Source organism: Osmerus eperlanus, chromosome 10 (genome assembly GCF_963692335.1).
Source record: "Osmerus eperlanus chromosome 10, fOsmEpe2.1, whole genome shotgun sequence".
Taxonomy (NCBI): Eukaryota; Metazoa; Chordata; class Actinopteri; order Osmeriformes; family Osmeridae; genus Osmerus; species Osmerus eperlanus.
Window position 1 is genome coordinate 7,397,982 of NC_085027.1, and position 21,026 is coordinate 7,419,007.

General features: G+C 44.0%; 4 protein-coding genes across 8 annotated transcripts; 3 read left to right on the forward strand and 1 right to left on the reverse strand.

The window, feature by feature from the left end:
* On the forward strand, positions 1 to 5,511 carry slc38a7 (solute carrier family 38 member 7). Of its 3 annotated transcripts, none has more exons than XM_062472140.1 (13): positions 1 to 64; positions 253 to 318; positions 1,270 to 1,777; positions 2,098 to 2,151; positions 2,263 to 2,407; positions 3,052 to 3,196; positions 3,331 to 3,429; positions 3,551 to 3,608; positions 3,800 to 3,914; positions 4,052 to 4,199; positions 4,313 to 4,512; positions 4,606 to 4,657; positions 4,773 to 5,511. In XM_062472140.1, the coding sequence occupies exons 3-13, from the start codon at positions 1,523 to 1,525 to the stop codon at positions 4,879 to 4,881; spliced, it is 1,380 nt and encodes a 459-aa protein (XP_062328124.1). In that variant the 5' UTR covers positions 1 to 64; positions 253 to 318; positions 1,270 to 1,522; the 3' UTR covers positions 4,882 to 5,511. The 3 variants fall into 3 exon arrangements, with proteins under 3 accessions (XP_062328124.1, XP_062328125.1, XP_062328126.1); XM_062472141.1 differs by having other exon boundaries at positions 4 to 64; positions 256 to 318; XM_062472142.1 differs by lacking the exon at positions 1 to 64 and having other exon boundaries at positions 256 to 337.
* A 46-nt stretch (positions 5,512 to 5,557) lies between these two features.
* On the reverse strand, positions 5,558 to 10,124 carry si:ch211-122f10.4 (cathepsin A-like). The gene is made up of 11 exons (XM_062472139.1): positions 9,772 to 10,124; positions 9,326 to 9,437; positions 8,963 to 9,100; positions 8,498 to 8,656; positions 8,277 to 8,368; positions 8,083 to 8,167; positions 7,812 to 7,964; positions 7,436 to 7,602; positions 7,008 to 7,170; positions 6,798 to 6,887; positions 5,558 to 6,672 (listed from the first exon to the last, which is right to left on the reverse strand). The coding sequence occupies exons 1-11, from the start codon at positions 9,957 to 9,959 to the stop codon at positions 6,589 to 6,591; spliced, it is 1,431 nt and encodes a 476-aa protein (XP_062328123.1). The 5' UTR covers positions 9,960 to 10,124; the 3' UTR covers positions 5,558 to 6,588.
* Positions 10,125 to 10,133: 9 nt separating this feature from the next.
* Positions 10,134 to 17,733, forward strand: LOC134028530 (transcription factor E2F4-like). Of its 3 annotated transcripts, XM_062472144.1 has the most exons (12): positions 10,134 to 10,548; positions 12,437 to 12,474; positions 12,617 to 13,081; positions 13,935 to 14,044; positions 14,119 to 14,279; positions 14,401 to 14,445; positions 14,577 to 14,641; positions 15,237 to 15,507; positions 15,637 to 15,747; positions 16,153 to 16,200; positions 16,359 to 16,403; positions 16,540 to 17,733. In XM_062472144.1, the coding sequence occupies exons 3-12, from the start codon at positions 12,932 to 12,934 to the stop codon at positions 16,653 to 16,655; spliced, it is 1,122 nt and encodes a 373-aa protein (XP_062328128.1). In that variant the 5' UTR covers positions 10,134 to 10,548; positions 12,437 to 12,474; positions 12,617 to 12,931; the 3' UTR covers positions 16,656 to 17,733. The 3 variants fall into 3 exon arrangements, with proteins under 3 accessions (XP_062328128.1, XP_062328129.1, XP_062328127.1); XM_062472145.1 differs by lacking the exon at positions 10,134 to 10,548 and having other exon boundaries at positions 12,080 to 12,474; positions 15,640 to 15,747; XM_062472143.1 differs by lacking the exon at positions 10,134 to 10,548 and having other exon boundaries at positions 12,085 to 12,474.
* A 299-nt stretch (positions 17,734 to 18,032) lies between these two features.
* On the forward strand, positions 18,033 to 20,289 carry LOC134028531 (cytochrome P450 2F2-like). The gene is given in 8 exon segments (XM_062472146.1): positions 18,033 to 18,065; positions 18,067 to 18,189; positions 18,714 to 18,876; positions 19,054 to 19,069; positions 19,071 to 19,204; positions 19,376 to 19,536; positions 19,816 to 19,989; positions 20,074 to 20,289. Coding segments are annotated over 8 exon segments (951 nt in total). The 3' UTR covers positions 20,221 to 20,289.
* Positions 20,290 to 21,026: the final 737 nt, after the last annotated feature.

Here is a 21,026-nt window from a genome sequence, read left to right on the forward strand (position 1 = left end):
CCCAGATCTGGGCCGACACTCGGAGTTTGGATTGGGTGACCATCCTATTTTAAAACAGAAATACGTGAGTAAATAACAAGTTTAACCTGATAGTTAGAAGGATTAGATGGTGAAACCTACGGGATATTACATGTGTCGATTGTAGTTGTTGATTAAATCAGTGAGCCCATACTCCTCCCAACTGTTGGCTATCGGCGCTCTGTCTAATACAAAACGAGTGTACTCACATCACATGCCTCATTGCTTGTTCAGCAGGTATCGGACTGCGCGTGCGGGTGCAGCCAAAACACAAACAGGCTGAAAGGGAGTAACAGAAAGGTAATATAAGAAGACCATTGTATGTATTATTTAATTGTCCTCCATTTATTTTCAAACCAGCCATATGCACTTGTGAAAATCACATGAAAGAAATGGGACTAGGAAGTTTTTCGTCTTTGTAGCTACGGACATTGATGTTTAGTGACTGCAGGCTAACATTAGCGCGCTCGTGAGCCATCAACAGCGGTGATTTAATCAGCTGTCCGTGTTGCCAGGAATATTCCAGCGGTGCGACCTCAATTTTTAATTCTACCATTCAGGGGAATTTCTCTTGTGAGCTTGTAACGTTACATCTGCTTAGCTGTCTGGCGGTGTCAAAAATCTAAGCTAATCAAGAATGCCATCTGCTATAAACAATTCTGAAGACAATAAGATACAATTTTGTGTTGTGCGTACGGTAGGTATTGAGTGTTTCCGTGTATTTCAAATATCTATATTGATAGGCTTATGCCTGTGAGAACGAGGCATGCAGAGGTTCTGTTCGTGATTCAATCACAGTGATAACATGTCAGCCTCACTTGTAGGATCTCACAGGTCACCTGTCCGACGTCTGCTCTGTGAGTGAACATGTAACCTCCTATTACAAGTGCTGCTGCTTCGTTCTTTAGGAGTCACCGAAGGCAACATTATTCATATTCTGAATAGGTTATTCTGTTTGTTGCCATGTCAAGGGGAACATTTATTTTCCAAAGTCTTGTGGTGACTGGTAAGGTATCTCTGGAGGTTATTATAACATGTTCACAGCCAGGTGTAAGGGGGTCAATCGGCGACACAGGGTGTACTCTCAAAGAGCCTTGACTCGACTGGTATGTGTAGCGGAGAAGGCCTGTGTTATAGCTTACATAGAAGCTTTCACTCAGAGATGGGGTTGTTAAAGGTTATTAAAGTGGGGCATGAAAGGGCCTGGTCAGTTTTTCTTCTATTACAAATTCTTCTGTCTTGTCATTGCAGGTCCTAGAAAGACACACGGCTTCCTCCCCTTCCTTGAAGACGATACATACCAAGACTCAGAGCACCTCACCTCCCGTGTCCTCGGAAGTTTACAGCCTGAGTTCCTCAGATCTTAAGCTGCAACTGGATCCCTTGTCTATGGACCTGATCTCTCCCATCCACCTCCCCCTGGCTCTTTGATAGTGGATAGCAAGCCCTACGAAGGACAATAGTCAGTGGGGTTGGAGTGTAACTCCCAGCTGGGTGGTATCCTATGGCAATTAACAGTGACGTGGCAGACTGGGGTACCACAGGGAGCGAGGACTCGGGTGAAAGAGCATGGCTACTGCAGAGTCCAAGCGTGGAGTCTATACGGCAAATGGAGGCAACCCGGGACAGGAGTGGAGGGGTGTCCTCCATTGGGGCGGTCTTCATTGTGGTCAACGCGGCACTCGGGGCGGGGCTTCTAAACTTCCCCGCTGCCTTCTACATGGCGGGAGGAGTGACAGCGGGTGTGGTTCTCCAGATGGTGAGAGCATCTTGCCAGCCCAGAACCCCTAGAAGCTACTATCTTACTCTGGAGGACCATGTAGAATCAGATCTAAAAGGACTTGTATGACTTCTATTCATTATTCATTCATTACTTTATGGTGCCCTCACTGGCACATAGAAGTTCATAGTTAGAAGTGAACAATGCAAGCCTTTTGATATATTATTGCTCATATCCATGTTTTTCTCATATTGCTTGCATGTAAGAATTTGACCACAGCAATGTGTGTGTAGACAATCTAGGGGGAAGCGAGAGGCGCCATCATTGTAACACTTCCTGTTTTCCTTGCACGTTTTCAGTTTATGCTGACCTTCATCATCAGTGGACTGGTAATCCTGGCGTACTGCTCTCAGGTGAGTGTTGGGTACCCTTTCTGTCCCCCACACACACTGTTTTACTTCATCAGTTCCTCTCTTTTCTCCCTCTATTCATTCCTTCCATTCCTCTCTCTCTTCCATCTCTAGGTCAGTAACGAGAGCACCTATCAGGAGGTTGTGAGAGCCTCGTGTGGGAAGGTCATGGGGGTCATCTGTGAGGTCGCCATCGCTGTTTACACCTTCGGCACCTGCATTGCTTTCTTCATCGTCATCGGAGACCAGCTGGACAGATGTGAGTGTAAAATGATAAAGTAAAAGTAAAAGCATTGTCGTTTTCCAGACTCTGCATAACCCTGCTCATACTGTAGCTAACCCTCAGTGCTGGCTGTGGTGTGAGTTAGTGATTAAGCTATGAAGTTAAGTAGTATTTGGCTAGAGTGTGGAAGATATTAGGTCATATCATTGGAGTTAAGGGAAATGCCTGGCTTAGGGTGAGGGGGACATAAAGTCAGTGGTTCAGCTGTCTGACAATGACTGATGTCATATGACATAATCAAAAGTGCTGACAGTAAGCGGAAACATTCTTTGGGTATGCTTGCATACATGGACTATGACCCATGGGTAGGTCAATAGTTACTATTAAAAGTGAAGTGAGTAGTTGTTACTCAGTATATGATGATGAATCTGCCTGCCCATGCTCCTGTCTCTTTCTACCTCCGGGTTTTCATCTCTGCTCTTTTCTGACTGTCTGAGTTCTTCATCTTCCTGTCTCACCTAACTTCCCTCCATGCAGCCTTTCTTCCTTTGAGGAGTCACAGATCTGAACTTGCTGGGGGGCAGACAGCTGTGTGGAGAGGCCTTTGTTGTCACCTATTCACTATTGTTCCATCAAATTTCAAACAAAGCCTGTTCATCTTCCTTTCTGTGTTTCCATAGTGATAGCGGCCATGGCCCATGATCCTGAGAGTGTGGTCAGTAAAACCTGGTACACCGACCGCAAGTTCACCATCGTGGTCACTGGCGTTCTAGTGATCCTTCCTCTCTCCATCCCCAAAGAGATAGGCTTCCAGAAATACGCTAGGTAAACCCTTCCTCATCCAACCACAGTTTCACTCTTGTGCTTTAAGCCTCTGGAAACATCCCTTCACTCTTTGAACTGCATGTCATTTTACTGCAACATTAGGCCCTACTTTGACTGCATTGTTTTGTCTGTAGTGCTTTGAGTGTTGTGGGAACCTGGTATGTCACCGTTGTTGTCATCGTCAAGTACATCTGGCCGGATAAGGAAATGACTCCAGGATACATCCCAACCAGGTGACCTTACACAAGTACAGATTTGAGCATTGTGCACCGTAACAAATTCACCAAATGTAGACAGGAGCTACAAATCCTATCATGCTTTTCATGTGCTGATGAGCTTGTGTTGGTTTTACAGCCCATCCTCCTGGACTGCAGTGCTCAATGCCATCCCCACCATATGCTTTGGCTTCCAGGTACCTGTTTGTAATGTGTTTGTCTTTTAATATTTTGAGAATAGTTGTAAGGATGTACATGTAATGTAACATAATAAGCGTTAGGTGAGAATCGATGAGAATTCTGAGGTACTGTCTTTTTGTCCTAAACTCTCCCTCCCTCCCTCTCCCTCTTTCTTTCATTCCCTCCCGTTCTATCCTCCACATGGCAGTGTCATGTCAGCAGTGTGCCTGTGTTTAACAGCATGAGCAGGAGTGAGATCAAGCCCTGGGGAGGTGTAGTGACTTTTGGCATGATCATCTGCCTCTTTGTCTACACTGGCACAGGTCTGTGTGTGTTTGTGTTGTGTGTGTAATGTGTGTGGAGTGGGGGGCCGGGGCTGACTTATATTATGAATAGTAGAAACATATTTGGAACACATGGGTCTGTTGCTATAGAACAGTTATTGTGATCTCCCCTTTAGGCGTGTGTGGCTTCCTGTCCTTTGGCTCGAATGTCAGCCAAGATGTTCTGATGTCATATCCTCCGAATGACATTGCGGTGGCCATCGCACGAGCCTTCATCGTGGTCTGCGTCGTCACCTCCTATCCCATCCTGCACTTCTGTGGCAGGTGAGACTCTGGAACGCCTTGTATCCTGTGTATACAGTCACCGCTGTGAGGATGGTTGCTGGTATCCCGAGTTTTCAGGGTTCGTCAAGAAAAGTGGTTTCTTATCTCTCCAGGGCTGTGCTGGAGGGGCTCTGGCTGCGTTTCCATGGCGAGCAGGTGGAGCTGTGCGTGCGTCGTGAGCAGAGGCGCAGGGTCCTGCAGACGCTGCTGTGGTTCACAATCACCCTCATCCTCGCCCTCTTCATCCCCGACATTGGCCGCGTCATCGCCCTCATTGGAGGGCTCGCTGCCTGCTTCATCTTTGTCTTTCCAGGTATCATAATCATCATCTTGGTTGTTTCTTGTCGATGTGGCTGTCGTACTAATTTTTTTAACGGCTGTAAACATGGTGTGTGCACTTTTCCAGGTCTCTGTCTGATCCAGGCCAAACTGTCAGAGACGGAGAACAGATCAGCGAGGTAAGATCAGACCCCATCTACTGACATCAGTTGAACTGCAGTTGTTGGGACCATGATGTTCCCATGGTCGATTAAGGGGATTCTCTTAATGCCTCTTAACCTCTTCTACTCACAGCTGGCATGGGATGGTGGTTTATGGTGTTGTCATGGTTACCATCGGAGCGTTCATCTTTGGCCAGACCACTGCCAATGCCATCTACCAAGACATCAACAACCACAGCTAATAGGGAGCCAGAGGAGTCTTGTCAAGAGGAGGAGGGGGAGGAGGAGGAGGGGGAGGAACAGGTCTTCACTGTCTTTTTGAACTTAGCAGGATGTTGGGGATCCAATGCACACATGAGCTCCGACCCTTCGTGAGGCTCCTTATAAAGGCCTCTTCTGCATGCAGCATGGCCTGTCCTGTTCCTCAGCCATGGAGCCCTCTGACTCGACAGGGCGCAAAGAGTGACCAATCGAATGGAAACACATTGTGTCTTTTTTAGATCCCAATGCCAATTTTTTAATTATGGTTTAGATTCTGATATGTTTTTTAGCCTCGGTTTTGCAGTCTAGATTTGACCACCATCTGACTGAATCAGGCCCAGCATGCTCTACATGGCGTCACACCCACTTCCTGTTTACCTGAGCTCAGGTGCGGAGGACCTCCCTGACACTAGTTCAGCTGGCCAGCAGTAGATGACCTGGAGGCCTCTCTCACTGACACTAATTTTAAGGGGTTCCGTTTTAAGTTTACTGCCAAATATATTTCGTTTATAGTACTTGAGTAATTCCAGTGATTTAACAGAGGCAGCCTGAGATCGCAGCCAACAATCACGTGTAATAATGTGGCAAGATAATCAGGACTGTATAATTTAATACTTTTCTTAAACTCTTGGACAGAGTTATTTGCTTTGGACCTGGTTTCAAAAGAAATGTTTTTATTTTTCAAAGATGTACAGAGAGTGGTAAGGGATACAAATAAATCAAGTTAAAAGGAGTTGTTCCTAGTACAGCAGTTATGGTTTTATCTTGACTTGAATGAGACTGGAAACGCTTGAAATGCAATGAATTGTTTAGATGAATGCTTTTATTCTCACTTGTAACCATAATAAGAAGTAACTGTTTGGATCAATAAGCCATCTAGTAATTAAGTCCTCTGCAATGGATCATTGTTGTGATGAAAGTTCAAGCTCCTGTGTAAATCTTTCACTGGTTTTATTCCACGTCATTACACCATTTCCGTCTCCCACAGAGATAATCGTAGCGATACCTCAGCTTTTGACATACTTTTGTACAGAAACATGTTTAACCGTCTTTGACAGAGCTTGTGATCAAACTGTACTTGTCATTGTTGTTATGGTCCTTCCCAACCTCATTAAAACATGTCAGCCTTTGTGGATATGTATAAATATATATATTTGTAATGTGGTTCAATTATTCTGAACAGGATCCTGGCCTGGATAGCCATCTCATGGTGGCTGAGCAATGGAATTAGTTTTCAATCTTTAGATTCCTTCATAAACTATTGTGTACATTTCCAAATCGATTATCAACGCTCCAGTCATCCTATATTTCCCCCCAAATAAATCAACCAATAATGATTTTCATGGTTGTAATACAAGTATTTATTACAATTTCAAAACGATCATAAAAAGTACGGTGTTATTAAAGTGCTGATTTGAAAGAAACATCTGAGTAAAGGCACGGTTTCAAACACCACACTTCACCACAGGACTGTTTTGCTCAGTGACAAACAGTAGGTTGTAGGGTTACCAAAACAATGCCCAGGACTGAGCACACCCCAGAAACCTCCACTGTTTTTGAATGTGATAAAGTGGTTTACTTAATCCCAACTGTACATTTCTATCCCATCATAATCTGTTCCCTGAGGGACAGAGCCTTGACCACTGACAGGTGCCGTGATGTCACAGGAAGTAAGCTCTGGAGCATGCTCAGTAGGATCCGTTTGTGATGAAGGCCTGAAACATGTGCAGGGCAGGGCCTGGAGCCCACTGAGGCACCATGTGACCAGCACCCTGAAACAGGGACAACAGTGGGATTGGAACACTGTTCGCTCATTGACAACCGAGGGATGCCCCTCAATTAGATCACTTTATCTGACAATTAACAGCATGTTACCCTACTAATAGTCAGGCCTTACCTTTACAGTCAGGAAGGTGAGGTTGCTAAACTGCTGGTAAAAGCCGGCAATCTGGTTATCAAAGATCCAACTCTGATACTTGGTGGTTTCCTACAAGACAACAGAAACACTTCTACTGTAAAGTAGGCAGAAAATATCCAAAGTCTATAGTTTCTCCCATCCATTGACTTTACCGTCCAAACAACATGACATAACCCATAGCAGCCTGACCTTCTGCCCCAGCTGCTCCACGAACCACTGGTCTCCCAGGAAGTTGCAGGCCATGTCAGTGTCTCCGTTGTAGACCAGAGCCCGGAGGCCCACAGACAGCAGCTTCAGGTACACATCCTTCACTGTGGGGTACAGGTTGGTGTACTGGTTCCCAACTTCATCACTACACAAGCAGACAGAGACACTGAGGTGAACTTTCTTCGTCTCACTATTTTAAGATCCTGGATATAATAGTACTGAATTGGTTAAAGATGGTGTAGAAAACTACATTCGAGAAAACATTGTAGGCTAGTGTCCTACTGTAACTACTCTAGTACACCAGTAGAAAGGGCAGTGATGAGTTGGGCCATGAGATGAGCCAGTATCTAGCATTTCCGGTTTATGTGGGGCGTGGTGGGTAATGTCGAGTTGTGGGTAATTCAGTTTACCTGCAGATGTCCCAAGGAGGCAGAGTGTCAGGAATGTGAAGAGCCTTCCTCACATCACCCCTGTTTAGCCAGTTCATCTGAGCAGTGCTGTTGATGCAGGGAGGGACCTCCCCCAGCGAGATGATAGGAGAAGCCGGGGCTGACACTGGAGATGTAAACTTCAACAACTAACGACACAAAATGACAACATTAACAAACATTATATAACCCTCAAGACTGTTATTTTGTGTCCTTTACAAAAGGAAATTAGTTGTAGGGAATAATCCCTACATTATAACCAGTTGAAATCATACAATGAGCTAAAAAAATATGTTTGAAATCCACAGCAATAGCTTATGTTAGGTAATACCACATGTGTCCACAGGAGGGAGGTTACCTGGTAGGTCTCCCAGTCTTTCCTGTAATTCCTGAAGAGATGGTGCATGCTTCTCTCATAGCCTTTATGAGACTTGACACCTCCTGCACAATCCAGGTACAGTGCATACTCATTTAGTCCGGACTGGTAAATTATGCTGAAGGCTTGACCCAACTGAAATGGAGTTTAAAGAGGCAAAAAGCAATCCAGTAAAGGTGAGGCAGCAGGTTTGGTCTGTTATTCTGCTACTGTTGTGTAAGCAAATCCAAACCGTAAAGGAGTTGATTTATACCATTGTCTTGCAGGTGTCCCGACTGTTATTGTAAAAGTTACAGCCTTGTTTGTCACAGCAGTTGGTGTTTAGATCATGCCACAATCTGCAAATTGAAGGAAAGAAAGTGGGTTGGGAATTACAAATTCATCGTACTAATGGACACCACACTCATAGGACATTGATAGGTGCAGCTAAGTGTGTGTTTTACTTACTCCTCTCCAAAGAGGCCATGGTAGTAACCAAAATATATCAAGGACTGGTCATTCAGGTTGAAGCTACTAAGACCGTTACCCACGGAAAACCCCTGGGAATATACAGGGGTCATCACAGTCAAACACAACACACATGTTTTTACATAATTATACATGAGGCTGGAACATACTATCAACCCATGCTGAATGTGCACAGAACAGTCTGCTAAACCTCCTCTCACCTTAAAGTTGACCTTGGCCGTCCCAGTAGCCACACGCAAACTAAGAGTTGGGGCGTAGATCCCACCGTAACTCTCTCCGAAGATGAAGAATTCGTTCTGGGTGAAGTTTGGGAACTTAGCAAAGAAGCTCTCCAAGGCCAGGTAGTTGTCATCTGCAACCTGGAAGTCAAGGATAAATAATAAATAAATTAAATAATAATACTAGGTTTGCTAAAGCTGCCATACTAGATCCCAGGTCTACTGTCAGAAACCACTTTCTAGATAGGATTGTCTTGAAATATAACCTTCCTCGCAATCTATGATCAAACCTCAACTAGGTAGGTACAAAAATTTGGTTTGCTATACAGCCATCACCAATCCTCAGATGCAAGATCTGTGATTTATATAGGGTCTATATTAACAGAATATGGCTATGGGACTATAGTCTTGAGAATCTCTGATCCTTAAACACAAGTGAGTTCTTACCTGATCATCATCTGTTTTGTACACCTTGTCGTCAGAGTAAGAGTAGCCCACACCAGCTGGAGACTCCAGGTACAGGATGTTGGCAATCTTATTCCAGCTGAATTCGTTCTCATACAAAGTGGCACCATCATCATTCACCTGAGTCAGAAACAGACAACATTCAGTATGTTCACATCCTTCACAATCAACATTTTGAACAGCGTACAAAAAAAAAGATACCCAATACATAGGCACATATATGGATGGTGTTTCTGCATATGTGTGTGAGAGATTTAACTTCCCATCAATTAGACTAACACGATTTAGACATCCATATTTGGGCACTTCTGGTGGCAGACAGGGTCACTCTGCTACACTGCTTACATGGAAGGGGCCATTCTCTGATAGGAACCCGTCCAGCGAGCTGCATCCTGGGCCTCCGTTCAGCCACAGCACCAGGGGATCTTTCAGTGGGTCCCTCTGGGAAGTCACAAACCTGAGGGAGCATGGGAACAGGAGGTGTAGGGGGTATGAGGGTGTCTGGAAGAGCAGGCGTTTGTAAAACAAAGGATTCCACATTCATACAAAGCACCTTTATTATATATGAGAGATTTTAAACAGAGCGTTTGGAGAACCTGCCTTGACGAGGCATACCGTTTTATATATATATATCATGGTGAAAATGTCCACGGCACATCACCCTGGACATATTGTGAAGCTACTCTTTTGGCTTCGAGGAAGTCAACAAGGAAGTACAGTTGTGCGTTTGCAAGTTAACCTCTCATTTACACTGATATCTAATAGCCTTCGTCCTGCAAGTAAAAACTTACCAATAGTGAAGGTATTTCCCGGGGCTAGCTTTCAGATAACCAGACCATTGTTGGTAGTTTGGTTTGAAAGACATCCCAGGCAGCATAGTCACCTCGTCCGGAGCGTACTGTGCCCATGTGGAGGGCCAAGACACAGCGAGGATATACACGGCAAAACCCCAAAACATACCGGAGGTTAGGGTTTTCATTTAAAGTCAGAAAAATAATACACAGACCTGATTCCAGTGACTTTCCCTGTCTGAAACGCAAACTTCTATCTCATGCACTCATCTTGTAGTCAGACAAGGGAGGTCATATGACTTCAGCCTGGTTCCTCTGCCACGTCACGTGATTCTATTACGTGGCTTCTATCATTTTGCGCAGGGTTGTGTCCCCGCGGTCATTACATAGACTGTTCTTAATATAACCGTACGCAGTAGCTATGGATAACTTGTCGGGTTTATTATTATCAAAATATTTTTACGATGACAGAGAATATGTGGAGTAGTTTACATTATTAGGTGATATAAGATCTGCAGAATTCAGAAGAGAAAAAAAATGCTCAAAAAGCGAGTGGGCTTAATGGGATGGATACATTCTTACATTGCGCTACCTTATAAAGTCAAAATTGCATCGGACTTTGATGTTACTTAACTGAGAAAACAACGTGCCTTTATTGTACAAAATGTACATAATGCATTAGTTGTTGTTCTTGGGTGTGGTCAAATGTTGGGGAGGCCTGTCTGAAAGGAAAAACAGCAATATAAGTAAAAAAGAAAAAAGATTTAAGAAAAATAAGTGAGTATCAGGCATGTTTAAGACAATCTTTCAAAATAGGATATTTTAGTATCGATAGACCTGGCTGTTATGAGATGTGTGTTGAGTGTGTGCATTTGCACTATTATTAAGCTTCTAGGTCTGACTGTGACCTGTGGGGTTACGCTATAGTGCTACAGAATCTCTCTCTCTCTCTTTCATGGTAAGATTGTCCCATAGCTTTGCCTTGAGAGAATGGAGGGACAGAGTGACTCTTTCTCCCTCAGCATGCAGTTGTCAGACTGTTTGAATGAGTGTGTGTGTGTGTGAATTAATTATTACTATGTGTTGTCTCCCTGTCTTTGGCTATTAGTCACCCCCAGCAGTTTTGGGAAGATCACAGAAACTATGGTTCCCTCCTTCACCCCCCTTACTCACCCTCTCTCATTTTAACTGTCTTCAACCTTCATTCTCGGCTCTTACATATCATAAGAGGAAGACGCTTTTACATTATGCTTTTGTCTGAAAGGGTATGGGAAATTTGTATTCTGGCACTGGGAGGAGGAGGAAGAGGGTATGGATGGCTGTAGTCTGGACACTCCTCCGCCTCATCCTCTCCTGGAGGCCACATGCATAGAGGGGCGTCCTGGGCACCGTTAGCCCATTGTCCACCAAACAATGACCTCTGTCCCTCTCCCAACGCTGGGCAGGGACAGAGAGCTGTAGGCTTTCATGTGAGTGATTGTGCATTCATAGCATATAGCTGCCACAGAGACCCAAGTGCATCTCTCTCCTGTCTCTCTTGTTACACACCCTTTATATCAGGGTTTAGTCTCTCCAGTCAAGTGCACCCCTCCTAGTATACTAATATAACTTAGTCTGAGTCTTACCACATACTATTATGATCACCTTAAGCTTATAGTGTCCAGACCAGATTGCTGGTACTTAGTGTTTGCTGTGTTTGGACCTTGCTCCTTAACTGGAATAGTTGCATCCTCCTGATGTTCTGGTAGGGTGGGGGTGTGTGGGGTGTAGAGTTGGGGGATGCTCCCCTATAGGATGGGCCACCACAGACCTCACTGTCCAGTCTGGACCTCCTGGGAAGACCCCTTTGTGGGCTGGTAACCATGGTGGACAGAAATAGGTCAGTTGGTAATTTTGGATAGAAGGAAAGCTCCGGTCCTTCGACCCAGCCCATTGCCTTCTGTGCAGTTGACCATTACATGTCCAGCATGACCTGCAGTATTTAGTACCCAAATCCCAACTCGCATGGATAAGTATACACACTCACTCTCTTTCTCATACACATGCTAGCAAAATCACACTGACAATGGCAGAAATCATTTCAGTCCTGATAGCTTTGTATTATCTCAAGCACAAACTAAATAACAATCCTCACTTAAAGCTCCGAACAGACAATGCAGTCATAAAGAAAGTTAAAAAGCACGGTTGACCAACAAACCAACTCTTGATGGATCATGGCCAAACCATCATAAAGGTACCTTTAGTAGGCCAAACCTATGTCTATGTCCACATTAATGCAACGTATATCTATGTACTCATTGATATAGCCTATAGCTCCCATTTATTTGCATGGAAAACAGACACAGGTTTATTTGTGTTAAAGGACTTCCTTCTGTGTGTTGTAAAAAATAAAATAGAGACGCTCCCTTAGAACAGGCGTCATTCTATTGGCTGAGCACGAGATCTGAGCTGCCGACAGCCATTCGTTTTCGTCGTCTTGTTTTCTGGATGAAAGAGGAAGGAAGGAAGACGTAGCCGTGACTGTTGGGTGACAGATGCAGTTGGAGGGAGTTTTTAAACTGCATATCGCATTTACCTAAAACGGAGGTCGCCATTAATCGACTGTATTCAAATTGTATTTGAACCGCATGTTAAGGCAGTTCTTTTTGTCATTACCCTAATCCAGAAGCGAGTCCGGTTTTGGGATTGCAAGGAACAGTTGCAGTAAGTTCCAAGTTTGCTTGCTTAAATTAGCTATTGTAGCTCCACACATAACTAGCGAACTAAAGATATCTTCGTATATTGTGAAATCTTAAAGAATACGGTGCGTTTTCACCCGTGGCTGCTGGCCGTCTTCTTTTCGCAGATACTCCCTACACTTCAAATCAACCGAGCAGCGCGCCCCTAACGGCTGTAGATACAACGTTGGAGTATCTGTCTGTTTTATCGACTGGCTGCAGCTGGCTGCAGTGGCTTGTCACGGGAACACCAAGCGGACCGATCCCAGACAGGCACAGTAATAAACACAGCCACGATTTTGCAACTCTTAAGTTTCAACAGAAGGACCGTGCCAGTTCACGGTCTGCCACCTGAGAAGCCAAATAGCTAGTTTAGGCTTGTGCTGGTCAGAAATAGCATAAACAAGCCCGGTTCTAGTAGCAGTCGGCCCAGACGGTACACCATGGAGGTGGAGGTGAGCCGAACCGAGCTCGAGACCATGTCAGATGGACAGACTCCAGCGATGAGGCACGAGAGGAGTCTCGGCCTGCTCACGACCAAGTTCGTAACGTTACTGCAAGAGGCCAAGGACGGTGTGCTGGATCTGAAAGTAGTGAGTGATCTCGCTTCAAATGTCTGAATTTATGATCAACAAGCTAGTTCGTCACCAAATCAGCTAGCTTGCACTAAGCTCGGATCCGCAGCTTGATCAATTGAGTAATATGCAAAAATCCCAAAAGTAACTGGTGCTTTTAGCTGCAGAACAGTATGGCATCATTGGGTGTTAAACGTTGCACAATTCCTCTTTACTAAAGTTCCTTTGCACGTTTTATTAAAGTATTTGACTGATGAGAAGTAGTGTTAGAGGACAATGCTGTTAAGTTTTATATTCCATTAGCCAAAGTATTTGTATGGCTTTTACTAGAAAGGATTTAATCGGAATTAAATTGGCAAGCAGAGAGTGGAAGCACGCCCCATTTTCTTTGCCAGTAAGAATTTTCTGGATGAGTAGAAAGGGATGGAGCTAGAGCGCTTAGGTTAAGTCTTAGGAAGTCTTTCTTCAGTGGGTGGCTATGTCATGGTCTGTCATTATTGTCTAGGTCTTTGGTACCCCCCTCTGATTTTCTCATAGGGTTTTGACCTCTCCTTTTATTGGCTAAGAGGGCTGTGACCCATCCAGTAATTGGCTGACAGGCCTCTCTGACCCCTGTGATTTGACAGTTCTAGAAATCCACATTGGAGGAGGCCTCCTTCCTGGTGGAGCACCCCAGAAGAAAAGTATCTTTACAAGGTTGTGTGTGTTGGAGAGAGGTGGAGAGATGGGAAGAGAGACCAAGAGACAGATAGAGGGAAAGATACAGTGGACGGAGAGAGAGAAAAAGAGAGATGAAGAAAGAAAGAGACAAAGGGAGAGGAAGAGAGAGTGACATGGAGTAACAAGGTGTCTTCCTGCTTCTTCTCTGCAGGCTGCAGACACTCTGGCTGTCCGACAGAAGAGACGCATCTATGACATCACCAACGTGCTGGAGGGCATTGGACTGATTGAGAAGAAGTCCAAGAACAGCATTCAGTGGAAGTGCGTAGAGAGAGGGTGTGTGCATGTCCGTGCGTTTGTGTGTGTGTTTAAACACTGTGTTCTTTGTCTAACAGAGGTGTGGGTCCGGGCTGTAACACACGGGAGATCGGTGATCGGCTTGTAGACCTGAAGTCGGAGCTGGACGATCTGGAGAAGAAGGAACATGAGCTAGACCGTCAGAGGGTGTGGGTCCAGCAAAGCCTCAAGAACGTGACGGAGGACTCGCACAACATGCCATATCCTTACTACGCTCACACATGCAGGCGTATACACGCACATTTGCCTAGAAGCCTAACTTGCTGTAATTTCTGCTAACCCTGTAATGGCTCTTAGCTCCAGACCTTGACTCTGACTAACTCTAGCCTACGTGAACCATGAGGACATCTGCAACTGCTTTAAAGGTATACTTCCCCCATTCATCTCTCTTCCTGGTTCTCTCTGTATCTCTCCTGTTGAGTCCTGTGGGGTTTGTGAGGGAGATCCCTGGTGAATGTTGCCTGTAAGGACGGTCCCTCTCTCTGTCTCTCCTCAGGGAAAACCCTCCTGGCTGTTCGAGCTCCATCTGGAACTCAGCTGGAAGTGCCCATACCTGCCACTGTAAGTCCAGAACCTTCACTTCCTTCTACTGTCCCTCTTTCTCCTCCTCCACCTCCTTCTACTGTCCCTCTTTCTCCTCCTCCACCTCCTTCTACTGTCCCTCTTTCTCTTCCTCCACCTCCTTCTACTGTCCCTCTTTCTCCTCCTCCACCTCCTTCTACTGTCCCTCTTTCTCTTCCTCCACCTCCTTCTACTGTCCCTCTTTCTCATCCTCCACCTCCTTCTCTTCTGCTCCGCAAGCTTCTCTTCATGCACTAGAATAGTAAGTGTGTATGTTGCTCCTTTTACACAGCCTGTTCAAGGTGGGGAGGTTGCACCTTCATTGTTGTACCGGCACACACACACACACTCACACTCTCTACGCACTTCCACTGATGGTTGTTCTTAGACTTCTTCTCAATCAGTCCAAGTCAAGTTAATCACAGTACTGAATCAACGTCTGTGTTCCTCTGATTCCAGAATGCCGGCATGCTATCTAAGATTACACATGGGGCAGCACCATGCTGGCTTGGTTTAGTCTTAACAAACAAAGCCGGCATGATAATGGTTTGTCATGATTCTCTGTTTAAAAAGTGCTTTTGTTTGATCATCCTAGGTTGTCAATGGTAAGGGAAAGTACCAGATCCATCTGAAAAGCACCGCTGGACCCATAGACGTTCTGCTCATCAACAAAGATCCTGTTAACCCCGCCCCCACGGTGGTCCCAGTCCCGCCCCCTGAGGACATGCTTCAGAACGCCCAAGCAGCAGTGGCCTCTGCAGGTGCAACTGCAAAGACGGCCAAACCCAACCGGACTAGGGCAACAGACAGCAGCCAGAATGTAGCCGCTGTTCAGACCACTAGCAAGACCAACCCTAAAACAAGAGGTATGGCACCAGGAGAATGTTAACAGTCCAAAAATCAAGAGTACCTGCAAAACCTCAAGTGGAACATGTCCTACTCGGTGTCTTTCTTTCCCTTATTCTCACGTTCTCTATCTTCTATCTTGTTCTCAGCAGAGACCACCAACTCAAACACACAGACCCTCTCGTTGGACACCCAGACTCTTCAGTCGTCAACCTCATTGGTCAACAACTCTCCTTATAAGGAACCTACCACAACTGACTGTAGGTTATCTTGTTTTCAGTTAAACATTTCTTACTTGCTATGACTGTGTGTGTGTGTGTGTGAGAGAGAAGGCCAGCTGGGTATCTTGGCACTGGGCTGCTGCACTAACGGTTTGTGTCATCTCATACACACACAGTTCATCTGTCTAGTTAGCATACCCGTTTTGACCCAATTACTGTTTGCACTGTCTAACTGTTGTCAACCCCAATGCCCTGTTACACAGGAAGCATCTGCCAGGGGGCTCACAAGGCCCTGTTATACTTCAGTCAGAGATCTTGAGTGTGTGCGCCAGATGTTGGTGTATTTTGGGGTATTGTTCGTAGTGTAGGGCGGGCTTTCTACTCCTGGTATATCATTTGGTACTTCATGATGGTTTGGTCTTTTTTTATGTTTTTTCGTTTCAGTGCTTGATTTCTCCAAAGACTTCTCTGATGTGTTTGACGCAACCAAAGGTAGAGAAAAGTGTGGTGTGGTTACACCTGGTATATCATTTTTCTGATGTGCTGCATTTCCTATTTCATTATATGTATTATGTCTCTCTCTCCCTCTTCCTCTACACTCTCATTCTCTCTCCCCCTCTCTCATTCTCCCACTCTGTCTCTCTCTCCAGAAATAGTGAGTGCAGATCTATTGGAAGAGCTCATGGCATCTGAAGGTGAGTGATGATATAATCACGTTGTTTTCCATCATAAGGATTTTAGTAATTTATATACATATATTGTTATACACTGTAGATGTGGTTATGTTTTTATCTGTGTCTTACCTATTTTTCCTGTCTCTTTGTCTTCCAGTCTTCTCTCCTCTTCTTCGCCTCTCTCCTCCACCAGGAGACTGTGACTATATCTATAACCTGGATGAAAGTGAGGGTCTCTGTGACCTCTTTGACATCCCCATACTCAACCTCTGACCTTTAAACCCTTCTGGGTGAAAAATATTTTTTTAAGAATCAATTTATCACTTTTTTTTTTTTGTTACAGATAATTGATGTATTTTTAGAGTGTTCTTATATAAGCGATTTTGACGGACCCTTTTTTGTCCGGACAATTTTTATACTATTCTTTTAATCTTTGTAAAGTTTCAGTTAATACCTTAAAAGGACAAGTTTTTGTAAAAAAAGCATCCATCTTATTGGCTGTTTGTTTATTTGTACTATTGTCATTACAGATAAGCTATTATAAAGCTGAAAATATGTTTTAGCATGTCCTTGCACTAGGATGGGGAGGGGGCAATGAAATGCCAGTTTTTTACTGCTACCATAGACAATATACAAGGAACTGTATATTGACAGTTAAACTGTAGTAAAACTACATGACACTGCAAAGCTCGTGTTTTTTTTCTTTTGATGTCAAGTGGTGCAGTTTCTTTCCCTGTCCACTAGATGGCGACCGAATGTCACAGCAAGCAAAGAACCAGTTTATCTGGGGGCAATCTATGGTGTTAACAAATGTGCCAGAGAACTCAGGTGGAATACATATTATCAGCAGTCTTATACAGGGTCCCATGTTTTTCAGCGTGGTCATTTATATTGTATATAATATATCATCTTTCACCAGGGTCAGTACACTGTACAGGGTCAGCATGATGCATATGTACTGATAAATGAGTTTAGCCTTGTCTTGCAAGACTGTAAGTACTTTGACTGAAAGAAGACATAGGTAAATGATTATCATGATGTTTCATATTAGCTACTTTAAAATCGAATATTTTGTTCATTTAAAATGTGTTTGGAGGGAGAGAAGGTTGGTGTGTGAGAAATAATTGCTGTAATATACCAAAATTATTATTCCATTTCAGCCATTTCTATATGTAGTTTATGTATGATGCTGATAAACACCCTAACATGCATCTCACTGTGTTGAACGTTTTGCAACCACAGCACTGTGCTCATCTGACTTAACCTTCTCTGTGTAAGACCTGCGGATAATACATATGTTGCTGCAGAGGCTGAGGGAATGTTCGTTTTATGAAAAGTCCCTGTTCTTCAGTTCTACAATGTTAACTGGTTTTGATTTATTTAGACTTTGTTGCATCACTTGATTCGATTTAATAATAAAAATAACCACTTATTTCTTTTGAGAAATATTTCAAAAATTTCATTCTCGTTTTTGACTAATAAAGCAAATTAATTAGTTTATTACTTTTAGTTTATTATTACTTAAATTACTAAGTACAGTTAATACTGCGATGTCATTGTTGTGCATCTGTGTGCGCATGCTTGCTTGGTGCTCTATAAATATTGAAGCACTGAATAAACACGTCCAAATCAGTTGTCAACATAGTAACCATGTTGGGGTCGATGGTGCTGCTGTGTCTTCTTTCTCCTCCTCTTTCTCATTACGATTCGCAGGCCTGTCGGCTTCCCGCCCGGACCGCGTCCGCTGCCGTTTATAGGCAATATTCTGCAGCTGAATGCCACAAACCCTCTAAACGACCTGGATAGGGTAATATAGTTTCATTTAATTGATACAAATTTCTATATATATAGTGATCTAAGCAGAAGCTCACAGCATGATGATGTGATAAAGCAATATGGTGTAAGATCAAATAAGATAATATAAGCCATTTTACCTCTGCCGTCGCCATTCAAATAGGAATTCCTGATTGACAGTTAGCAGGTTTTAGTGCTAGTTTATCTGTCATACTTTGTCTCTTTTAATATCTGTACAATATTAGAGAATTGCTCTACTGCTTTTGTACTACACAATCTCAGATCTGTAAAAAGTGCCATATTATATAGTAGAACAAGTTCACAGGGTTGAGAAGTCTGTAGTCTACCTGTCCCTCCCTCCTTCTCTGCATTCCAGATCTTCAGTCTCATTCTTAAACTATGGTATCTGTAAATACTTACTAAAGGAGAACCCTCGAGAGACTATCAGTTTAGATAGTAGTACAAAGTCCAGAGTTGAGTAAAGTTCATGTTTTCATGACACAACTCTGTCTGTATCCCTCCCTTCCTCCGTTCTAGCTATCACAGCGCTATGGCAAGATCTTCAGCCTCTACTTGGGTTCGAGGCCTGTTGTGGTGTTAACGGGCACAGAGATTATCCGTGAAGCACTGGTCACACGCGCCGCTGAGTTTTCTGGACGCCCAGATAACCTCATGATTAGCCACATAACAAAGGGCAAAGGTAAAGACTGGAAGCCTGCACTGGCAACTTGGAGTTTTATATTAGTGCTGATTAGATAGTAAGTTTATTATTCTCAATGGACAAAGAGAAGAAAAGGCTGCCCAATAACCCTTCTGCTTATACTTTTTTGTGCATGTACTTTGTTTTATGTGTATACTTTGTGTGCTTGTGTGTCAGGGGTCATCCTAGCAGACTGGTCCGAGCTGGAAGGAGCACAGACGGTTCGCTCTGTTTACGCTGAGGAACTTTGGTCTAGGGAAACGCTCCATGGAAGAACGTATCCTAGAAGAAGTGTCCCATATCAGCGCTGAGCTGGAGTCACATGATGGTATAGTGTCCCATTCAACCATTCAACACACACAGATACAAACTCTCTCTCTCTCAAAAACACACACTTACAAAGAGAGATGCACTTATACACACACACTTGATATCTGTCAAGTGTGATGATAGTTTGGTCATTGTTTATTGAACAGTAATGCTTGTTCTTGCTGGACAGGGCGATCCATGGACCCTCAGGTGTTGTTCCACCAAGCTGCATCCAACATCATCTGCTCTCTTATATTCGGGGAGAGATTTGAGTGGAAAGACCCCGTCTTCATCACCTTGATCAAGGGGATGCAGGAACTGACCACGCTGGCCATTGGACCCTGGGCCATGGTCAGTCAAATAACAAGCATTTCCAGTACTGCTGCCACATTAGGATAATGCTACACATACATCAGGATGAACTTGATTTAGATCACAGGGTACAAAAAAAAAACAGATACTCACTGGTTTGCTGCTTGCTGTTCTGGTTTACATTGCAATGGACAACCCAGGTAGAACATTTATGAATGAGAGCGAGGTTAGGTGTTAATTTAGGTATGTTCTCACACAAAGATCTACACATCTTTATTATGTCAGTAGTACAGTATTTGCCAGGTGTTTTTGTTTCAGCTCTATGAGATCTGTCCTGCCCTGAGGAACCTGCCCCTCCCCTTCAGAAGAGCCTTCACCATCTACAACAACGTCAAAGAACACACCCAGAAGGTTGTGTTGGAACACAAGAAGTCCAGGGTTCCGGGCAAGCCCAGAGACCTCACTGACTGCTACTTAGACCAGCTGGATAAGGTACAGAGTCTGAGAGCGGGAAGTATCCCCTTGTAAACTATGATGGGAAATAAGGAATTTAAATGTATATCTGTCTATGTGCAGACAGCGAATGAAGACTCAACATTTGATGAGACACAGATGATAATATTGCTGCTTGACCTGTTTATAGCCGGGACAGACACCACTTCCACCACCTTCCGCTGTCTCATGATACAGCTCATGAACAACCAAAACATACAGGGTGAATAGACGGCACACACAAACACACACACCGGTCTCCCACCAAATGTCCCATTCAAATGTGCATCCTCTCCAGAGCGTTGTTTCTATTGCCACTAATTGTGTTCAGTCGATCTGCATTTTCTGCGTTGTTGACATAGGACAGGTCAGTGTGTTTCTCTCTGCAGTAGCGCTGGGCTTCATACCAGGTCTTTGCTTCAGCCACGTAAATATCTTTCCTGTACAAGCTGCAGACCAGCCCACACAGAGCCGTGACGAGGAGCCCTGCGAAGCTGCTCTTCCTCCCCATCTTGTCCCACTGCCCAGTCCCTGTAGAGTGTACTCAGTCCTACAAGGCTTTTAATATAGGATTGAAAAAAGGTCAGTAATATGTAAACAATGTATCCATACAGCCAACCAGCACAAGGTATATGTGCTCTGACCTCTGAAGGAGAGACCAGTCAAATAGCATGTAGTCAAATGGCCTTTCTTATATTTCATGTCCTCACACTATCGCTTACCTTTTGGTCTTCATAGGTGTGTAGAGAGCAGTGCAGATATGGATTTGGTTTGGGATTTATGCTTGGAAAAAATGTTCTGCTAAAGGGAATTGAACTAAGAAATCTCTAATCCAAAGAATATAGAGTAAATCATCTTTAGTCTGAAATACCAGGGCTAGAACTTCTTGCATTACATGTTTGCATTTCTTAAGGAAAAAAATACATGTTTTTTTGTCATTACTCTTGCAATTTGCCCCAGGACTTTCCGGATTACTTTCTTGCATAAGTTACACTGAAAGTAATTCAACACATGATTTAGGCTACAAAGAAAAACGT